Consider the following 23,360-nt stretch of genomic DNA (forward strand, 5'->3'; position numbering starts at 1 on the left):
CTGAGCCCCACAACCTGCTTGCCGCTAGGTATACACAGGTGAAGAGGGCACAGTTTGTATCCTGGAAGAACATCTTGTCTCATGAAGAAGGTAATGAATAGTGAGGTAAATGAAGCAAGAACCAAAACAGTGCTGGAAGGAGAGTATAGACGCTAGAGGAGCCCAGAAGAACACTTGTTCAAAACTCTGTCTCAAAAAGAAAGGATTGAAATCTATTTCTTATTAATTTGTGGGAATGCTTTATATATGATAGGGATTATGTATCTGTTACATGTACTATAAACATTTTTCCCTGTCTGTGAATTATATTTTAGCTTTGCTTATAACATCTTTCATCAGACAGAAGATTTAAATTTTCTCTTTATAGCTTCATTTTTGGGTTTTATTTAGGAAAGACTTTCCTACCCCCAACATGAAAAATAATCTGAAATAATCTCCTGTATTATCCCTTAACATTTTTAAAGTTTTAATATAGTTTAATCTTTCATTGATTTTTAAGTTAGGTATGTGTATGGTGTGAGATGGGGTAAATTTTGTTTTTTTCCCTGTATTTTTTTACTTAAAGAGTAGTGGGAGATGTGAGAAAGATCTAGCTGTGACATCAGTCACACCATTGATTGCCAGTGTTGATTTGGCTGATCTGGCTGGCTAGGCGGGTGTCCCTTTTCTCTCTGACGGCTCCTGTGTTCCTGTCTTTGCACTCAGTCAAAGAGGGTGAACTTCCCCGACAGAGGAGAGTTGTTCTTGGATCAACAGTATATGAGTATCTGTGCTCTTCTGCTAGAATATCCAAACAAGCTCTCAAGAATAGTGAGAGGCGGGGTACAGTGACACGCACCTGTAGTCCCAGCTATTCAGGAGGCAGAGGTGGGAGGATGGCTTGAACCCAGGAGTTCAAGGCTGCAATGAGCCATGATCACACCACTGTACTCCAGTCTGCTGGGTGACAGAGTGAGACCCCATCTCGAAAAAATAAAGGAGTGAGGAAATATTTTTTTTTTTTTTTTTTTAAGATGGAGCCTCTCTCATCCAAGCTGGAGTGCAATGGCGTGATCTCGGCTCACTGCAACTTTTGCCTCCCAGGTTCAAGTGATTCTCCTGCCTCAGCCTCCCAAGTAGCTGGGATTACAGGCACACATCACCACGCCTGACTAATTTTTGTATTTTTCAGTAGAGACAGGATTTTGCCTTGTTGGCCAGGCTGGTCTTAAACTCCTGACCTCAACCGATACATCCGTCTTGGCCTCCCAAAGGGCTGGGATAACAGGTGTGAGCCACTGTGCCTGGTAGAGGAAATATACAATTTTAAAGTACCACCATTCTGAGAATTTGCATTATCAGATACCAAATGTTCATATACATGGTTCTTACTTTTCTGGGGTTTTGTTTGTTTGCTTGATCTTTTTGTTGTTGTTGTTTTGTGTTTGTGTGTGTGTGTGTGTGTGTGTGTGTGTGTGTGATGGAGTCTTGCCCTGTCACCCAAGCTGGAGTGCAATGGCCTGATCTCAGTTCACTACAACCTCCACCTCCTGGGTTTAAGCCATTCTCCTGCCTCAGCCTCCCGAGTAGCTGGGACTACAGGCATGTGCCACCACGCCTAGCTAATATTTGTATTTTTGGTAGAAATGGGGTTTTACCATGTTAACCAGGCTGGTCTCAAGCTCCTGACCTCAGGAGGTCCTCTCGTCTTGGCCTCCCAAAGTGCTAGGATTACAGGCGTGAGCCACCACACCTGGCCTGTTTGTTTGATCTTTATAATAGCTCCTTAAGTGATTCTGTGCGGTTGGGCCACGTACTGGTTTTAGAAAACCTCTGATTCTAGTGAAAGCATTCATCTGATTAAAAAAAAAATTCTAGAGACAGGGTCTCACTATGTTGCCCAGGCTGGTCTTGAACTCCTGGGCTCAAGCCATCCTCCCACCTTGGCCTCCTAACATGTTGGGGCTATAGGTGTGAGCCACCATGGCCTGCCTCATCTGATTTTTGTATACTCTTCATTTTTTTTTTTTTTTTTTTTTGAGACAGAGTCTCTCTCTGTTGCCAGGCTGGAGTGCAGTGGCATCTCGGCTCACTGCAACCTCCACCTCCCGGGATAAGCAATGCTCCTGCCTCAGCCTCCCAAGTAGCTGAGATTACAGGAGCCTGCCACCACACCTGGCTAATTTTTTGTATTTTTAGTGGAGATGGGGTTCCGTCATGTTTGCCAGAATGGTCTTGATCTCCCAACCTGGTGATCCTCCTGTCTCAGCCTCCCAAAGTGCTGGGATTACAGGCGTGAGCCTCTCACTATTCTTGAGAGCTTGTTTGGATATTCTAGCAGAAGAGCACAGATACTCATATACTGTTGATCCAAGAACAACTCTCCTCTGTCGGGGAAGTTCACCCTCTTTGACTGAGTGCAAAGACAGGAACACAGGAGCCGTCAGAGAGAAAAGGGACACCCGCCTAGCCAGCCAGATCAGCCAAATCAACACTGGCAATCAGTGGTGTGACTGATGTCACAGCTAGATCTTTCTCACATCTCCCACTACTCTTTAAGTAAAAAAATATAGGGAAAAAAACAAAATTTACCCCATCTCACACCATACACATACCTAACTTAAAAATCAATGAAAGATTAAACTATATTAAAACTTTAAAAATGTTAAGGGATAATACAGGAGATTATTTCAGATTATTTTTCATGTTGGGGGTAGGAAAGTCTTCCCTAAATAAAACCCAAAACTGAAGTTATAAAGAGAAAATTTAAATCTTCTGTCTGATGAAAGAGGTTATAAGCAAAGCTAAAATATAATTCACAGACAGGGAAAAATGTTTATAGTACATGTAACAGATACATAATCCCTATCATATATAAAGCATTCCCACAAATTAATAAGAAATAGATTTCAATCCTTTCTTTCTGAGACAGAATTTTGCTCTTGTAGCACAGGCTGGAGTGCAATGGCATGATCTTGGCTCACTGCAACCTCCACCTACCAGGTTCAAGCAATTCTCTTGCCTCAGCCTTCTCAGTTGCTGGGATTACAGGCATGCGCCACCACACCCAGCTAATTTTGCATTTTTAGAGGAGACAGAGTTTCTCCATGTTGGTCAGGCTGGTCTTGAACTCCTGATCTCAGGACATCTGCCCACCTCAGTCTCCCAAAGTGCTGGGATTACCAGCATGAGCCAACTCGTCCAGCCTAGATTATTCAATTCTAAAGATAGGCAAATGACATGCTTGGGAAATACATGGAAGAAAAAAAATCAAATCCCAAACATAAAATATATTTATTCTGCTCTCAGGAGAGTTATTTATTAAAACATATATAATACATACACATATGTATGTGTATTTACCCTCACTAGTAATCAGGGAAAAAACAAAAGGAAGGAAAAAAATACACATTTTGCCCATTCAGATAGGAAATTTTATTTATTATGATGTCAAGAATTGGTAAGAGTTTTGGAAAATGGAACTCTTGTTCAGTATCAATGAAAGTATAAAAACTGTATCTCAGTTAGAGGAACAATTCTGAGATAAGAAAAATTAAAATTAGTAATTCAACTTCTACAACTCTGTTCTATAGATAGTCTGGCTCAGGTATACAGGGATTCAACTCCAAGGTTGTCCATTTCAGCATCATCTTTTTTTTTTTTTTTTGGTAGAGATGAGGTCTCACTTTGTTGCCTAGGCTGGTCTCAAACCTTTGGGTTCGGGTAATCCTCCTGCCTTGGACTCTCAAAGTGTTGTGATTACAGGCGTGAGCCACTGCACCCAGCCAGCGTTGTCTTTAATTATAAGAATATTTAGAAATAATTTTTAAGAATAGAAATAGGGGAAAGGATAAATTAATTATGGTATGTTTATACTACTCAAATGAATGAGATAAATCCATATGGACTACAAAACAAAGAAAGAGGATTCCCATTTCTGTTAATGGTGACTAGTTTGTTTCAGACCAATCCTCCAGCTGGAATAATTACACAATCTGGAACATGTGTATGTGTATGTGCATGTATGTTTATAAACATTTATTTATTTCAAGGACTTATATAGCCAGCAAGGCAGCAGGAACTCACTGGGCCAAAATCTCAGAGAGAAGGGAAACCCAGAGATAAAAACCTGACCCTTGATTCAACTTTTCCTTTTACCCACTTGTTGACACCAAAGATGCTGTGAAGCTGAGCCAAGCTTACAGAAGACTCACTGGGTGAGGAGGACAAAATTGGGATTGAGAGCCTGCCAAGGAGGAGAGACCCTTGAAAACACCCTAGGCGGGGATCCGCACGCCCCAAGAAGTAAAAGTGAACCTGAAGCAGACCAGCCTCATGAAGACAAGATCAGCGTCACATCAGTTCAATTCGTGACTGAATCGAGGTGCTCTGCCTTTACCCAACTGCTTGCCAGAAGTAAAGCCATTCTTTTTGGAGGAAGATAACATACATGTTTCCATACATGTCTCCAGTCTTCAAACAAAAATAAGCATGTAAAAGACAAGAATTCACAGAAAAATCTAGAGGGGAAACAGATTATTGAAACAGGTCCACAGAAGATGCCTATAAATATCATAGCTTTCAGACACAGACTCAAATATAACTGTGATTATGTCCAAGAATCAAGTACAAAACAGAGAACATTAGCAGAGAACTGGAAATTACAAAAACAGAATAAATTGGAAATGCTAAAATTGAAAAATACCAAAAGTTAAGAACTCAATAGATTGTTTAACAGTTAATTAGACACAGTTGAAGAGACAGTTAACTGGGCTTACACCTGTAATCCCAGCACTTTGGGAGGTGGCGGCAGGCAGATCACTTGAGGTCAGGAGTTTGAGACCAGCCTGGCCAACATGACAAAACCCTGTCTCTACTAAAAATTAAAAAATTAGCTGGGCATAGTGGCCCATGCTCATAGTCCCAGCTATTCAGGAGGCTGAGGCATGAGAATCGCTTGAACCTGGGAGGTGGAAGTTGCAGTGAGCCAACATCATGCCACTGCACTCCAGCATGGGTGATGGAATGAGACTCTGTCTCAAAAAAAAAAAAAAAGTAATTAATAGAAGATGGATCAAAACAAATATTCAAACTAAAGTGCAAAAATACGAAAAGATGGAAAACACATGAAGTATGAGACACAAAGCATGGTGGAAAAGTCTAACGTATAATAACAATAAACTTAGAGGTCTTTTCACTACCAGGTATCAAGATACTTTATAAACATACTGAAATTACGACAGGATAGTATCGCAGAAGAATAGATAAATATACCAACGGAGGCTGGGCTTGGTGGCTCACACCTGTAATCCTAGTACTTTGGAAGGCTAAGGTGGGTGGATCACTTGAGGTCAGAAGTTCAAGGCCAGCCTGGCCAACATGGTGAAACCCCATCTCTACTAAAAACACACAAATTAGCTGGGTGTGGTGGCATGTGTCTGTAATCCCAGCTGAGGCAGGAGAATTGCTTGAACCTGGGAGTTGAAGATTGCAGTGAGCCAAGATCATACCACAGCTCTCCATGCTGGGCAAAAGAGTGAATTATCTGTCTTGGAAAAAAATAATAATAATAAATAAATATATATATATATATGTATATTTGTTGTTGTTGTTCCATTGGGGTGTGTGTGTGTGTGTGTGTGTGTGTGTGTGTATACCAATGGAACAAAAAAGAGAATCCAGAAAGATATCCACATATATATGGACACTTGGTTGATAATAAAGGTAAGATGATTTTCACACTAAACATAAAAAAATTCCAGGTAGAGCTATATGTGAAAGTTAAAACAATAAACCTTTTAGAATTTGACATGTGTAAATGTCTCTATAAACTTAGAGGCAGGAAAGATTTCCTCATTACAGCCCAAGAATCAGTAACTATAAAGGAAAAGATTGATAAATTGGACTACATTATCATTCAGAACTTATACTCATCAAAACACACCATTAAGGGAATGAAAGCACTGGCCAGGCATGGTGGTTCACCCCTATAATTCCAGCACTTTGGGAGGCTGAGGCGGGTGGCTCACCTGAGGTCAGGAGTTCAAGACCAGCCTGGCCAACATGGTGAAGCCCTGTCTCTACTAAAAATACAAAAATTAGCTGGGCATGGTAGCAGGTGCCTGTAATCCCAGCTACTTGGGAGGCTGAGGCAAGAGAATTGCTTGATCCCAGAAGGCGGAGGTTGCAGTGAGCCGAGATCACACCATTGCACTCCAGCCTGGGCGACGAGCAAAACTCCGTCTCCAAAAAAAAAAAAAAAGAGAGAGAGAGAGAGCAAGAGAATAAAAGCACAGAGTGGGAGAAGACACAGTCATGCATCACTTAACAATGGGGATATGTTCCAAGAAATGTGTGTGTCGTTGGGTAATTTTGTCATTGTGTGAACATTGTAGAGTGCACTTGCCTTACCCCAGATTGTATAGCTTACTAAACACCTAAGCTTACACCTGATGACAGAGCGAGACTCCGTCTCAAAAAAAAAAAAAAAAAAAGACGACAAAATTTCTTTCTTCAATAGTAAATTAACCTTAGCTTTCTGTACTTTTTAGTTAATTAATTAATTTAGAGATCGGATCTTGCTTGTCATAGCTCACTGCAGATGCAGACTCCTCACTTCAAGCGATTCTTCCACTTCAGCCTCTTGAGTAGCTGGGATTGCAGGTATGAGCCACAAAGCCTATCTTGTAACTTTTTTACTTTATAAATTTTAAAATTTTTCTTTATAAAATTTTTTATTTTTAAAAATGTTTTGACTCTTTTGTAGTAATACTTAGCTTAACACACAAACACATTGTACAGCTCTACAAAAATACTTTCTTTTTAAAAAAATTATTGCAAATATCGTGACTTTCTTTTCTTTTTTTATGCCTTTGGTGCTTGAATCAGAACAAAAATATTTGCTTTATATCTTTATAAGCTTTTTTCTCTTGAAATTTTTTGTTTATTTTCTAAACTTTTTTATTAAAAACTAAGACACAACCGGGCGCAGTGGCTCACACTTGTAAACTCAGCACTTTGGGAGGCCGAGGCGGGCAGATCACCTGAGGTCAGGAGTTCAAGACCAGCCTGGCCAACATGGTGAAACCCTGTCTTTAAAAAAAAAAAAAAAAAAAAAAAAACTAAGACACAAACACACACACTAGGCTAGGCCTGCACAGGTTCAGGATCATCAATATCACCATCTTCCACCACCACACCTTGTCCTATTGGAAAGTCTTCAAGGCTGCATGGAGCTCTCATCTCCTATGACAACAATGCCTTCTTCTGGAATATCTCCTGAAGGACCTGCCTGAGGCTGTTTCACCAGCCTGGTCAACATGATGAAACCGTCTTTACTAAAAACACAATAAATTTTTTCTTTTCTCTTAAGTGGAAGAAGGGCCGGGTGTGGTGGGTTACGCATGTAATCCAAGCACTTTGGAGGCCAAGGCAGGTGGATCACCTGAGGTCAGGAGTTCAAGACCAGCCTGATCAACATGGTGAAACCTCGTCTTAAAATAAATAAATAAATAAGTAGAAGGAGTCAACTCTAAAATAATGGGGGAAAGATATAGTATAATAAATACATAAACCAGTAACAGAGTTTTCTATTTCAAGTACTACGTACTACAACACATAATCGTATGTGCTATACTTCTATGCAACTGGCAGTGCAGCAGTAGTTCTTTTCTTTTTAATACCAGCATCACCACAAATGTGAAGAATGCATTGCACTACAACATCACTAAGCAATAGGAATTTTTCAGCTCCATTGTAATCATGTGGGACACAGAACATGCGGGTCATTGTTGATCAAAATGTCATTATGTGGTGCATGACTGTATTTGCAATCCATATATTTGAAAGTGGACTTGTGTCCAGAATTTGCAAAGAACTCCTACAAATCAGTGAGATAAAAAAAGACAATGTGATTTTTTTTAATGGGAAAAAAATGTGAACAGTCGCTTCACAAAATAATATATCCAAACGGTCAAGAAACATTTTAAAATATTCAACCTCATCAGTCATTAGGGGAATGCATGTTGATAACAAAACAGATAAAGCACATGCTCACCAGAATGACTAAAGTTACTAAGAATAATAATACCAAGTATTGATGAACAAATCCTTTATACATTGCTGGTGAGGGTATAAAACAGTACAATCATTTTGAAAATTGAAAGGCAATATCTATTAAAGGTAATACTTTGAAATTCTACTCCTAGGTAAATACCTAACAGAAAGTGTGCAACTCTCTACTATTAATGTGCCAGAAGGTTCATAATAGAAATATAATAGACCAGATCTGAAAACTCAAATGTCCACCAACAGTAGAAATGAATAAATACATTGTGGATTATTTATATAATAGAAAATTCCACAGGAATGATAATGAATGAACTCATGCTAAATGAAACAATAAGGATGAATTGAAAGAAGCCAAACACAAAAGCATGTGTATTGTAGGATTCCATTTATATGAACCTCAACAAGGCAAAACTAATATGGTATTATATGTCAGTTGGTGGGCACCTTTCTGGAGGAGGCTGTGGGAGATATTGAAGAGGGTGTGAAGGAGGCTGCTGAGGTGCTGTTTGTCATGTTCTCTTCCTTCGTTTTGGTGGTGGTTTCATGGGAACATTCACTCACTGAACTGTTATTCAGCAGCTATAATTCCTTTTCTGTGTCTATGTTATGCTTCTTTTTTAATTTTAATTTTATTTTTTGTAGAGACAGGTCTCACTATGTTGCCCAAGCTGGTCTCAAACTCCTGGCCTCAAGTCATCCTCCCACCTCAACCCCCTAAAGTGCTGGGATTACAGGTGTGAGCCACTGTGCCAGGCCTTTGTTTCAATATAAAGACTTATTCGAAACAATTCATATGCGCTGACATGGAAAGATGTTTGTAAAACATCAAGTAAAAAATGGCAGACTATCAGAAAATGTAGTTCAGCAATTTTTAAAATCAGCTCATCAGAAGGTTCTGATGAATCGCCAAGTTTGGGAGCCTCTGGACTAGATTCTGTGATCCATGTATTCCCTTGATCCAATATATCTGGAGAGTCTGCCTTGGCCTGGGCACCGTCCTCAGCATGACAAGGCATAGAAAATGAAACTGATAGAATCCTATGGTTTTAAGGATAAGAGATAATAAACTTAGATAACTCTGAAACTCTGTTCCAAGGCAGAAAATGATCAGCCCCATAAGTTGGAAACAAATAAAGAGGAATGGGGAAGTTGGGGAAACATATCTAAAAAAACATTCTGGGAGCTACATCGAACTCTGCCTCCTAAACTGCTGAATCTGCCCCACATCTGGCCCCTGAGCATGTGAGGGACTAGATGTCAGCCTCTGCCTCCACTTCAATTGCCTGGGTGAGCCCTGGAATAGATAAATCTCAGTGAAGCTTTACAAGCAACTTTCAGGACAGGTTTTGAGAATCCCTGAAGTTGGCAACTTTCTCCTGGACTTTCAACCCACATAGAAACTTCTTTATCACTCACCTTCATCACCTCGTCAGCTTTCTTTACATGTACACTTTTTTTCTTTCCAAATGACTAAGGAAAATATAGATTGTTTTCACTCACCTGTGTCCTAGATTGACTTTTCCCCTTTCAAGGCTGATACTCCTCTCCTCAGTAAAGACCTCTGTAAAACTTTGTACGACCACCCCAATTCACCCAGCCTCTTCCATGCGCAACTGAGTGTGTGCCCAGACTCTAGCCGTCAATCAGTGTCTGTTTAATCTTTTCTTGGAAATGTCTGTTGCTGAAATTTTCTCACCTTCTGCTTGGTCATGTCTAAGAGACCCACAGAGTATCTGTCACAGTTGAGGAAGGCACGGACTGTGTACAGGGCTTTGTGGAACTGTCTTTCGATGTCTGTAAGTTCTTCAAAGACTTTGCTCCCAGACCACAGAAGTATCTGAAAAAATACAAAAATACATTCAAAGATTTTGAGGTGCAAAGTAGTAGCTCACTTAGCTGGAGAATAACAACAACTCTGTAAAGTTCTGTAGAGTTTATTTCACTTAACCTTCACAATAACCCAGAGAAATAGGTTAACTCGCTCCCATTTTTAGTTTTAGATTTTTTTTAAGTTTTTAATTTTAATTTATTTTTTTAGGAGCAGAGTTACTCTGTCATCCAGGCTGGAATACAGTAGCACAATCATAGCTCACTGTAGCTTCCAACTTCCAGGCTCAAGCAGTTCTCCCATCTCAGCCTTCCCAATAGCTGGGACTACAGGTGCACACCACTGCACCGAGATAATTTTTAAATTTTTTGTAGAAATAATTTTTCACTGTTTTCCAAGCTGGTTTCAAACTTCTGGCTTCAAGCAATCCTCCCACCTTAGCCTCCCAAAGTGCTGGGATTACAGGCATGAGCCACCATGCCCTCTCCAATTATCTTCCATTTGTAGACAAAAAAACTGAGGCTCAGAGAGGTGAAGTAACTGGATGCTTTACATTGGGTCCAACGCTTCCCCTTTCATTTAACTCATAGGCTTTAATAAAAATAATAAGAAACTTCAATTGAGCCCTAATGCCCTATATACATTATCTCATTTACTATTAATGGCAGCCTTTCGAGGGTGGCACTGTAATCATCCCTATTTTTCAAATGGGGAAACTAAAGCATAGAGAAATTAAATGACTCGCTTAGGGTCTTCGAGCTAGTCCGTGGTTGAGCAGGGATTCAGATCAAAGACATCTGACTTGAAGCTTGTACATATTACCACTCTGGTATACAGCTTTATAGACAAGCACTACCTCATAGCACTTGTGATGCTGGCCAGAGACTAGAGAATGCTTCCTAGGCACCTTCATTCCCATCTGCCTGGCAGTCCTGACCACATCAATGCTTCAGGGAAAGGACATGTCCAGTCCACTCCCTTGGCCCAAGCCCCTTACCTGGCCGCGTCGAGTTTCACAATTGTGCAGGTAACTCAGGTGGTATACCTTCATGATTAGATTTGCAAAATTTAGGTACTTGAGAAGAATCTAAAAATCAAACAGCATGAAGGGAGGCAGATGAGAAGAAAAAATTCATCCGCTGGCTACTTCTACCATCAGCAAATATCTAAATATTTTCAAAGCTTCATCAGAGACAATTTGGGCAGATGGATCCTAGAATGCAGACTCATAAGATGTTACATGAGTGTAAAACTCACAGAATGTAGACTGTTGATGGGAGTGTATCAATGAAACTCACAGAATGTAGAATGTTGATGTTGATGGGAGTGTATTAATGAAACTCACAGAATGTAGAATGTTGATGTTGATGGGAGTGTATTAATGAAACTCACAGAATGTAGAATGTTGATGTTGATGAGAGTGTATCAATGAAAAATAGCTACTATTTATTGAATTTTCTTGTTAAGTTCCCTACGAGGTTGATACTGAAAAATTATCAACATTTTACAAATAAGAAAACAGAAGTTCAAAGAAGTTAAATAACTTGCATGAGGCAAACAGCTAGATATTGGGAGAGACAGAACAATTATCTCTCTATTCCTGACTTCGAAGCCCAGTGTCTCAACTATTATTTTATCCTGCCTCCCTCAGAGAACATCAGGTGAATTCCCTTTCCAACAGATGGTGAAACCGAAGCCAGGCCAAAGAGCAAACTTGAGGAGACTTCATAATCTAGGAGAATGTGCTAGCGTGGCTACCCTTAGTAGCCTCTTTCTTTTCTTTTCTTTTTTTTTTTTTTGAGTCAGAGTTTCACTCTTATTACCCAGGCTGGGGTGCAATGGCACGATCTCGGCTCACCGCAACCTCCGCCTCCTGGATTCAAGCAATTCTCCTGCCTCAGCCTCCCAAGTAGCTAGGACTACAGGCATGCGCCACCACACCCAGCTAATTTTTTTGTATTTTTAGTAGAGACGGGGTTTCACCATGTTGACCAGTATGGTCTCGATCTCTTGACCTCATGATCCACTCGCCTCGGCCTCCCAAAGTGCTGGGATTATAGGTGTGAGCCACCGCGCCCAGCCAGCTACCCTTAGTTTCTAAAGCATTCTTACCTCTTCATCTCTCTTGGTGAAGTGGGATCCATCCACTTTATTCACAGCCATGATTATGGCTACCACATCCTTCCCATTCATTATGGGTGAAGCCAAGATGTTCTTGGTCTTGTACTCAGTGAGGATGTCCACAAAGTCACAGAAATGCTCATCCTAAAGGAAGGCAGAGATAAGCACAGACAGGCAAATGAAGGGCAAGAACCATGAACACCCCAAACCCCTGCTGACAAATGAATGAAGGCACTGCCACCGATTCCCCTTCAATAGGGACAGGGCAATCAGAGATGACATCTGCCATGGGAGCTTCCAAAATCCAGTAGAAGAAGAAGGTCTGAGATGCAACCCACTGAGGGCTGTGGAGGAGATGTGTGCAAAGCAGTGTGGGTGCCAGGGATGGGAGTGAGGGACTGACTTTGCCTGGAGAGAGAGGGTTAGAGAAGGCTTTCTTGAAGTGATGACAATTAATCCCAGAATAAAAACTCAAGGGAGAGCTAAGAGGAAGCCGGGAAAAGACTTTAGTAAGTACAGCGACGATAGTTGCTAGCAGGCAGTGTGCGTGGCATTTTACCTGCACCATCTTACTTTAATCTTCGCAATAAACTATGAGATAGGTACCATTTAGTAGCCCATCTTACAAGAGGGGGATCTGTAACTCAAGAAGTTTAATGTCATGTGTGGAGAGAGAGTGTGTGTGGTGTTTGTGTGTGTGCATGTGTAACTCCAGAACCTGCCCTCAGCTCTGCTGCCTCTTAGAGAAGCCTGGATAAGGTTAAGACTTGGGTCTAGGTCATTGAACAAAAGAATTTGTTACTTTCAGCTTTTTAAACAATCCAGTTTTAGCACCACACAGCCAGTTGAGTGGATATCCCCATTTTATGAGTCTTAGTAGAAGCCCCACTATGTGTCAGCCTTATGTTAAGCACTGGGGATATGGGTGACTAAGGTTCAGGCCAGCTCACAGAAAAATCAATAATAGTAATACTGGTCACAAGGGATTGGCTGGAAGCTCTGGGCATATAGAGGAGCACACACCTCCATAACCCTCCCCTAGCAGCCCAGGGAAGCCAGTGGTCTGTGGTCAACCATGTGGTCAGGATGAAAAGACAGAGACTGAATTGTTCTCTTAAATGTACAAGAATCCACCTTTCTATCTTGGTAGCACTATAAGGTTTTTGGACTGTCAGCATTGCTTCGGACACAGGCCAGCCCAAACATGCACAGCTCATGCTGTCCTGAGTGGATATGTATTTCACAGAGCCAATTCACAGAACTTTTCTAAAACTAAGTCTGGGTTGGGCGGGGTGATTTACACCTGTAATCCCAGCACTTTGGGAGGCCAAGGTGGTAGTATTGCTTGAGTTTAGGAGTCCAAGACCAGCTTGGGCAACATAGCAAGATCTTGTACCTACTAAAACTCAAAAAAATTAGCCGGATATGGTGACATGTGCCTGTAGTCCTAGCTACTCAGGAGGCTGAGGAAGGAGGATTGCTTGAGCCCAGGAGTTGGAGGCTACAGTGAGCTATGATTGCACCATTGCACTTTACCCGGGGTGATAGAGCAAGAACTTGTCTCTAAAAAAGGAAGGAAGGAAGGAAGGAAGGAAGGGAGGGAGGGAGGGAGGGAGGGAGGGAGGGAGGGAGGGAGGGAGGGAGGGAGGGAGGAATTCAGTGAGCAATGCTTTGCATCTATAGATTTCTTCTAGTTGGAATGGGATTAAACAAATAGTCAACAGTATTATTATCAGTGAAGCTGTTTCAAACCAGGTGAAGGGTAAAGGAATTAAGAGAAGCTGGTAGTGTTGTACCTGAATTAACATTTGAGGATTAAGCAAAATCTCTAAAAAGGCATTAGTCAAGAAGTGGTACCTGTGTCATTTTCTAAGCTACGGATGAGTGCCTGAGCACAGAGGCCTAGGTGGGGTATGCTTGGAGTCATTTCATGAAGTCATTTTAGTTTCCCATTGTTCACTTCTATCAGGGAAAGCAAATACCTGGGCCTCTCCTGCATCCAAGGCAGATGTTACTAAATCTACCAGAAAGCTCTTTCCCACTGAGTTCTCAGTCCTGGAACTCCCCTCATGAGCACTCCTCCTGCCAAATGACTGGCATTTACATGATCATTGTCATCCTATATATTCAGCATATAAAATGTTCTAAACAACCATGTCGTAGAACCTCAGATTATTAAAGGCAGAAGGAGACTTAAAAGACAATTAGCTCAAACTATTAAAAGTAATGGCAAAAACCATGATTACTTTTGCACCAGCCTGAATTTATTTATTCATTTATTTGAAGTACAATTTCCGTTTTATTTTTATCCAGAGAATAGTTCATCTTCAGTTTTTAAGGACTCAGCTCCTTACATGGGCTTTGGCGGAGGTCATGGGGCAGCACCCACAGGTCTACATCGCAGTGGGGGTGTTTGGTCCCTGTGGGCTTCATGAGATTGATTCCTAACTACTTTGCTGTGAATTACACAACTCACACAGTAATGTAGCTTCACATACAGCATCGAAGGCATCCAAGATGCTTGCTTCAGAAATGTCCCTGACTGCTGCAGCCTCCACTATGTTTCAAAACACAAATTTCTTAATGGCCTTGTCCTTGGGCACACGTCAGGCACAGTTCGTGCAGCGAATAGGCTGCACGTGGCCATGGCCCTTTTTGGCACGACCATTGCTTCTTCTTTTCTTTGTCATCTTGGAGGCATGGACTGGAACAACCTATATTTATTTTGAAGTGCAGAATCAAAGACTGAGCTAGCGAAAGCCCAAAGTTATTCATCCATTCAGCTAGCATTAACAGAGTGCCTTCTAGATGCTAGGTACTCTTCCAGACCCCAAAACTACAGCAATGAAGAAGAATGAATTTCTTGCTCTGATGAAGCTTACATTCAAATGGCGAGACAGACAAAAAAGCAAGCCTGAGACAACTGCTTTGAAGAAAATGGACTGGACGGTGCTGTAGAGAGTGATGAAACAGATGGCAGGCTGGTGAGCAGGGAGCCTTCTTGGAAGATGTAATGCTGAGCTAAGAGCTGAAGGATCAAGGGAACCAGGTATATGAAGCACATTCAAAGCACAGAGCATGCAAAGGCCAGGAGGTGGGAATGAGGTTGGCCCTTGTGAGGAACAGAAAGATCAGTGTAGCTGAAGCATAGAGAGGGAAAAGGAGAGGGAAAGTGGAGGGCAAGGAAGTTAGAGAGGCAGGCAGGGGCCAGATCCAGCAGGGCCTTGGAGGCCACGAGATTTCATTTTTATGCATGTATGTATGTATTTTTGAGACAGTCTTGCTCTGCCATCCAGGCTGGAATGCATGAGCCATTATGGCTCACTGCAGCCTCAACCTCCTTCCTACAGGGGTGTACCGCCATGCCCAACTCATTTTTGTATTTTTTGCAATGATGGGATTTTGCTGTGTTGCCCAGGGTAGTCCCGAACCCCTGGGGTCAAGTGATACTCCCACCTCAGCCTCCCAAAGTGCTGGGTTTACAGGTGTGAGCCCACATCTGGCTGAGTTTGGATTTTAGAGTGCAGGGCAGCACTACTTCTCATTCCCAGATTCCTCGTTTCCCCTTTGCAAACATTCACAGCTCCAAGCTCTGTTGTGTCTCACAATGAGATCTACTGTTTACTGAGTAATAATGACGCACTAGGCTCAGAGCCAGATGACTTACATATATAATCTCATTAACTCTCACATCAGCCCAGCCAAATAGAACTGCCACCTTCCCCATTTCATAGACAACTCCCTTGCCATAAGTGGCACAATTGCTCCACTTATGCATTCATTGATTCACTGATTGATTCATTCATTCATATTCATTGAGCACTGACTATGCCGGACATTGTATATGCAAAGAGCTGTAAGATGAGGTTGTTCTCACTGGTTCTCATGGTATAGTGGATTATCATGTAAAACGTGAGCCCATGACTCAAAGCATGTGAAGCAGACCACCCTGGGGCCCAGAGGAGAAACTTGTCCTATGAGTGTCTTCAAGAGCCACTCAGAACATTGTCAGTGGTTGAAAACTCTTTGAGCTTCAGTTTCCCCTTTGGTGAAGTCAGGGTAGTGGATAAGGCCCTCTTTAAGGGTTTTTTTTATTTCCCTGTTCTAGCGTGTTGGGTCCCAGGTCTCATAGGAAATGAAGGCAATCTGGGGCAGACAATAAATGTGAGAGGGTCTAGAAATGACAGTCATCTCAGATACGGTCTTCAGAAACGGGATTTATCAGCCACAGAAAGTGCGGGGGAAGGGCTGACGTTTACTGATTCACTCACTCAATAAACCATGGTAAGTACTCACTCTGTCCCAGACACTGGGCTGGGTGCCAGGGGCCAGTGGTGAATAATACAGACAGGGACAGACGGGCCTTGTGGGTTTTCCCGACAGGAGCAAGGAAAGGATTGATACACGAGTACATACTGAATGACAAGTGGGCAGCCTTCCCAATGAAATTTGAATTTCAGATAAACTAGAAGTAATTTTTTTTAGTGTAACTATGTACAAAATATTGCATGGGACCTTCTTTTACTAAAATATTCTTTGTTTATCTAAAATTGAAACTCTACTGGGCATCTTATATTTTATCTGGCAGTCCTCTGGCAAGTCTTTCTGAGGCAATTCTCAAGATAAGTAGGAATTTGGAGGGGGTGGAGAAGTTCATTACAGTTCCTTTGCGATTTCACATTTCAACAATGCAGCAATTGCAACCCTTTCCCAGGTTGTTAGAGGGTGCTGAAGGCTGACAATATCACTTTTTGGTGGTTCAGAAAGAATCTAGAACCTTGCCTATACCACCTTCCTCCTCCTCTTCACCCAGCCCCAGTCACCGTTTGGTGGTCAAGGTTGCCTTCTACCCAGAGCCTCGAATTGAGTAAGATTTCCTGATGTAAACACATGCAAATACCAAGTATACAGGGATGACTGGCATGGACGGCCTTCACCCACAGGCCCAAGTCACTGGCCAGGGAGACTGACTCAGGCCCCAAAAGTTTCCAGGGAAGGTGAGGTGTGGTTTCCTGGGTAAACTCTGAAGGATGAATAGAAGGCAGCAGGCCATCCCTAGCACAGATGCTCTGCAAACTGTTAAGCCAGGATCTTCTAGAATCAGAAAAACATCCTGAATTCTCAGTCCCTTAACACCAGGGTATACAGAAGCTCTCAACATCTCTGTTCTCTGTTTTCCCACAAACAGAATCTAAACTGAACACTCCAGAAGGGCAAGACTGGATTCTCCTCCGAATTCCACCCAAACCTGGCACAGCCTCCATCACTTAGAATAGATCCTTAACAACAACAACAACAACCAAAGAGTTATAATAGTAACAAGGAACGGGAGTTGCCAATAAGAGTCTCTACAGTGTGCCAAGAACATTGCTAATGAGAAATAATTCATTCGTTTAATTTTTACAAAACGCTGTGGGGTAGGTATTATTACCCCATTTTACAAAATAGGAAATAAACCCAGTCAAGCTAAATGATTTGCCAGGACCACATTCTTAGAAAGTGACAGAGTCCTGGTTCACGTCCAGATCCGACCTCAAAGCGTAAGATCTTCACTGTCTGCTGCAGGATCAATGGCCTTGCTCAAATAAAGCCCAGTGCAGTGCCCTCATTTTCTAAAGAAGGAGAGTGCACAGAATAGCAGAGCAATTAAGAGGAATTAAGGCTCTGTAATGACTTCCCAGCTGAACCAGCTAGTAAAAAAATTAAAAAAAAGAGTGTGAGCTCAAGGTCAGTGCCTGGGTTCAAATCATTCCCAGTCTGCCAGGGTTTTTTCCCTTTTTTTCTACTTTTTAAAATTATTATTATACTTTAAGTTCTGGGGTACATGTGTAGAATGTGCAGGTTTATTACATAGGTATACACGTGCCAGGGTGGTTTGCTGCATCCATACCCCTGTCATCTACATTAGGTATTTCTCCTGTCCCTCCCCTATCTCCCTACTCTCTGCCACTTTTTCTTTTCTTAGGCGAACTGAGTGAAGCAGTAGGAGTGGAGGGGGACAAAGAAATCTATAACTTACTGTGATCAATTAGTTATAAATACCTGTGTGCCTGGACCAGCCAGAGTCTGCCACTTCCTATCTGCATAACCCTGAGCAAGTTACCAACACTTTCTGGGTTTCTGCTTCATCATCTGTGAAACAGGGATAATGACAGTTATGACACACATCTATATGAGTGGAAACAAGTAAGGCAATCCTTGTTGGCTACAATTACAGTCTAGGAAGAGTTGAAGGGAGAATAGACTCCAGTTGGATGAGTCCTCTGGAAAGTCTCCTGAGTGCAGTACCATTGCCTGGCCCCCTGAATGCCCAAGGGGAGAGGGCAGGAGACAGGCACCCCATGTAGGAGCCCACCAGAGCCAGACTTGTGTCTCTGTGTGCTTTCCACAGAGACACAAGTCTGGCTTATCTCACCAAGAAACCCAAGTCCAAAAGATGACCTGTTTGAATTCTGTTTTTTTTGAGACGGAGTTTTGCTCTTGTTGCCCAGGCTGGAGTGCAATGGCTCGATCTTGGCTCACTGCAACATCCACCTCCCAGGTTCAAGTGATTCTCCTGCCTCAGCCTCCCAAGTAGCTGGGATTACAGGTGCCCACCACCATGCCCGGCTAATTTTTGTATGTTTAGTAGAGTCAGGGTTTCACCATGTTGGCCAGGCTGGTCTTGAACTCCTGACCTCAAGTGATTCGCCTGCCGTGGCCTCCGAGAGTACTGAGATTACAGGCCTGAGCCACTGCACCCTGACAACCTGCTTGAATTCTTGCACAATGCAAGTGAAGTGTTAGCAAGCCTCTGCCTAAGCTCTCCTGGGTTTAGTTTCTTTGTCTATTAAATAAGGCAGTTGGATAAGACAGTCTCTGAAGCCCCCTTCCTCTCCTATTTTTAACCTTGAGACCCTTAATCTGAAATAAAGCCAGAGATAAAATGAGCACAAAATCACAGCATGTCCAGAGATTGGATTTTGGAAATGCCTAAACATAGCTCCTGTTTTGGCCAGTGCAGCAGTGAATGAGACCTGCATGGGCCCTGCCACGATGGGACAAACATTCTTTTGGGTGAGATAGTGTTACAGAAAGTATTGCATAATTACTTGATTGTGAGTCTTTTATACCAAGTGCTTCCAACCACATGCTTTGTGCCAGACACTGTGCTGGGTCCTTGAATAAATGCCTGGTGGACAAGGCAAACCTGGTCCCTGACCTCTAGGGCTTATTATGAGAAATGGCTTAGGGAGGAGGCTGTAACAGGGGGATTAGAAAGGGCCTCCCTGAGGAAATGACTTTTTCTGAAGGTGAGTAGGAGCTGGCCTGGACAGAGGGCTGGGTGGAGAACTGCATTACTGCCTTTACAAGCCAACGTCCAGAGGCGGGGAGTGATTTGCCCAAGGTGATCAAAGAAGTCTTTGTCAGAACTGCCAGTAGAATCTCAGGGAGCTGTGGACTCCTGAAAGAAAGAGCCAAGTGTTTAACCAAGTGATCAGTGTTTCACATTTCCAGTAATGGGACAGACTGCCATTATGCCTCTGCATGTAAAGCACGAAGAACAACACTCTGTGGCGCTCCTGCCAGAAATGCATGACCTGGATCTAATCATGAAGAAATATCAGACAAGTCCAAAAGAAGGGACATTTCCACAAAAGATTTGGTTTGTACCCTTCAAAAATGTCAGTGCCATGGAAAACAAAGAGACTGAGTGAGGAACTGTCTCAGATTCAAGGAGACTGAAAAGAGAGTGCTACCTGGGTGTCTGAGACAACTGACAAATTGAATATGAACTGTTCATTAGATCATGGTGTTGTAGCTTTTTTCTTTACTTTTTTTAGCAATTTTTCTATTTTTTCTTTTCACCCAGCTGATTATATGATTCCTTTCCTTCTCCTTCCCCTTCCCTTCCTTTCTTTCCTTGACAGGGTCACACTCTGTCACCCAGGCTGGAGTGCTGTGGCGCAATCATGGCTCACTGCAGCCTCAACCTCCTGGGCTCAGGCAATGCTCCCACCTCAGCCTCCAGAGTAGCTGGGACCACAGGCGTGCACCACCACACCCAGCTAGTCTTTTTTATTTTTTGTAAAGACAGGAGTCTCCCTATCTTGCTCAGTCTGGTCTCAAACTTCTGGGCTCAAGTGATCTTCCCACCTCAGCCTCTCAAAGCGCTCGGATTACAGGTGTGAACCACCACACCCAGCTAATTTTTTAATTTTTTGTAGAGACAGGCATTTTCCTATGTTGCACAAGCTGGTCTATACTCCCGGGCTCAAGTGATCCTCCTGCCTCAGCCTCCCAAGTAGATGGACTACAGGTATGTGCTATTACTCCCAGCAGATAATGGTATTGTATCCACATTACATTTCTATGATTCCATCATTGTACTGTGGATAGGGAAGAAATGCCCTTGTTCTGGAAGTATTGTGGAAGTGCTATGTGGAAGTACTGTAGAAGTACTATGGAGGTACTGTGGAGGTGCTGTGGAGGTACTGTGGAAGTACCGTGGAGGTACTGTGGAAGTACTGTGGAGGTACTGTGGAAGCACTGTGTATTTCCAGAACAGGGACATTTCTTACCTATCCACAGTACAATGATGGGAGCATTACCAACACTTAGAGACAAAGGGTGTGATATCTGCAACTTTCTCCCAAGTGGGTCAGAGAAAACGGAGAGAAAAAGCAAATGTGGCAAGATGTTAATGAAAGATAAATTTGGATGAAAGATATACAGTTATTTGTATTATTTTAAACTTTTCTGTTAAGTTTGAATTTTTTTTTTTTCTGCAAGGCATGGTGGATCACCCCTGTAATCCCAGCACTTTGGGAGGCCAAGGTAGGCAGATCACCTGAGGTTGGGAGTTCAAGGCCAGCCTGGCCAACATGGAGAAACCCCATCTATAGTAAAAATGAAAAAAATTAGCCAAGTGTGGTGGCGAGTGCCTGTAATCCCAGGTGCGCTGGAGGCTGAGGCAGGAGAATCACTTGAAGCTGGGAGGTGGCAGTTGTGGTGAGCCGAGATTGCACCATTGCACTCCAGCCTGGGCAACAAGAGCAAAACTGCATCTCAAAAAAAAAAAAAAAGAAAGAAAGAATTTTTTTTCAAAATAAAGAATTATGAGTAAAAAAGTAAATAAAGAGAAGCCCCATGTTGTCACCAGCCTAGTCTTGGTGGCCAATAGCCCCCCACCCCACTTGCACCCCAGAACCCCATGGAATAATGCCCCATGCCCTCTCTCTCTCTCAGGGGGAAGAGAGTACCTCTTCTGTGTTGGGAACGTTAGCAATCTTCTTAGAGTGTGCGACGTGGCCCACAACGCCCATGTCCAAAGGGAAGACGATCTCCTGGTCAGGCATCACCAGGCAGTCCTCAAGGACAGCATCCTTGTGGACATTGAAAATCCGGGTGGCCAGCTCCGCGATGCCGTTGCGGGTCCTGTACATGAACAGGCTCATGCGGTCTGCCTGCAGGAGAAAGCACAGCTTCTTCATGACGTTAAAGATGCATTTCTCTGTCTGTAAATTCTCCTGAAAATCCCGCAGGAGATCAAAGATGATTTCACTCTCCTCCACACTGCTCAGGGAGTGGTACTTGCTGAAGTCCACGGCAGCCTCCTTAGCCCCAAGGAGGTCGGAGATGATCTTGGCTCGGTAGTGGAGGTTGTAGTACTGTTTGGCAAAGCCAATATTTGAGTCCAGGAACTTCTCCACCTCCTCTGCTGTCACTTCGCCCATGGCTGGAAGTCCCACTGACTACTCTGTAGAAGGGCTGGGGCGGAGGCCTTCCAAAGGCAGTTTTGCAGTCGGTACCAAGTCCAACCTGGACTTCTCTGGGTCTTGTCTGCAAAACATACTGAGATGGCCGCATAGGAGTGGGGGGAGCAGGCTTGGGAGATTAAGTCATTAATATTTCTCAAGAACAAGGATTATGAGGATCAGTGTGTTCCAGATGCTGCGGGGCCAGAAGGGAGAAGATGAGAATTTTCTTTCACCTTGTTCTAGTAAGAGCTAAGGAGAGATGTCTGCACAGAGCAGGAGATGGGCTCCAGCACCGCCAAAGCTGAGGCTGCAAAAAGGCAGCACAGAGACAATCTACTTGCTGTGGGTGTGTTTTCTCTGCCCTCTGTTAGTCTTAAATATCTGACCCAGAAGACTGACATTTACTGTTTAGGAGATTTGTTTGGCTCCTCTGTCCATGTCCCTCCATGGCAGGAATGGCTGAAGCTGAGAGGTGACTGTGTGCCAGACTCTGCATCCCCCAGCCCCTTGCCTCACCCTTCCACTCCCCTTCCCTGGGGCTTCTCCCATGTGGGCTTTCACTGTTCAGGGCCCCTCGGCCTGCTGTCCTCATGTACATTATGGGTCTGGTACCTGCAGTCTCCCATTTCACAATCTTTGCACTAAGGTTTTTATCAGCTTTAGATTTCAGTGACTCTCTAATTTTAGCAATCTAAGGGCCATTATAAAACAACACACCTGTCTCAGTTTTCCCTTTATTCCAAAAGTAATACATATTATATTCACTGTTGAACATATACAAAGAAGACTATTAAAATCACCCATAATCCTGTTACTCAGATGTAACCTCTAGTTAGCATTTTATTTTTAACCTCTAATTAACTCATAGAGCCTTACCTTTAAAAATCCATTTCCCTTCAACGCACTCGATCTTTCTCCTGGTGCTTTAATGTGTTTTTGCTGGCTTCAGCCTGGACTTTCTTAGGTTGTCTGTCAGAAATACACACAATGGGCTGTGTGTGGTGGCTCATGCCTGTAATCCTAGCACTTTGGGATGCTGAGGTGGGAGGATCAGGAGTTCAAGACCAGACTGGGCAACATGGTGAAACCCCATTCTACTGAAAATACAAAAATTAGCCAGTGTGGTGGCACTGCCTGTAATCCCAGCTACTTGGGAGGCTGAGGCAGGAGAACTGCTTGAACCCAGGAGGTGGAGGTTGCAGTGAGCCAAAATTGTGCCATTGTACTCCAGCCTGGGTGACAAGAGCTAGACTTTGTCAAAAAAAAGAAAGAAAGAAAGAAAGAAAGAAAGAAAGAAAGAAAGAAAGAAAGAAAGAAAGAAAGAAAGAAAGAAAGAAAGAAAGAAAGAAAGAAAGAGAAAGAAAGAGGGAAGGAAGGAAGGAAGGAAAGAGAGAGAGAAAGAAAGAAAGAGAGAGAGAGAAAGAGAGAGAAAAAGAGCGAGGTCCACACAATAGTCCACATTCTATCAATTCCAGTGAATCTTTGAAATACCAGAATCCTAAAATGCCCCTGTTGCCCACTAGGAAGGAGACAGAGCACTTTCCTTTCTGGATGAGAATTACTTTAGCTTCCATGACTGTATCTGCTAGAGGCTGGCATCTCTATGTTGTAAACTATGTGGA

General features: G+C 42.8%; 1 protein-coding gene and 1 pseudogene across 2 annotated transcripts in view; both read right to left on the reverse strand.

Moving 5' to 3' along the window:
• The window catches only part of PDE6A (phosphodiesterase 6A), an 88,818-nt gene extending 66,984 nt beyond the window's left edge, over positions 1 to 21,834 (reverse strand). For both annotated transcript variants that reach the window (XM_035288368.3, XM_035288373.3), the window contains exons 1-4: positions 21,241 to 21,834; positions 11,990 to 12,142; positions 10,875 to 10,964; positions 9,746 to 9,886 (exon numbers count right to left, since the gene is read on the reverse strand). In XM_035288368.3, the coding sequence (XP_035144259.1) occupies positions 9,746 to 9,886; positions 10,875 to 10,964; positions 11,990 to 12,142; positions 21,241 to 21,714 (858 nt within the window). In that variant the 5' untranslated portion in view covers positions 21,715 to 21,834. The remainder of the gene's footprint in view (positions 1 to 9,745; positions 9,887 to 10,874; positions 10,965 to 11,989; positions 12,143 to 21,240) is intronic.
• LOC118150465 (small ribosomal subunit protein eS26 pseudogene) lies at positions 14,349 to 19,615 on the reverse strand (annotated as a pseudogene).
• Positions 21,835 to 23,360: the final 1,526 nt, after the last annotated feature.

This window comes from Callithrix jacchus, chromosome 2, assembly GCF_049354715.1.
Source record: "Callithrix jacchus isolate 240 chromosome 2, calJac240_pri, whole genome shotgun sequence".
Taxonomy (NCBI): Eukaryota; Metazoa; Chordata; class Mammalia; order Primates; family Cebidae; genus Callithrix; species Callithrix jacchus.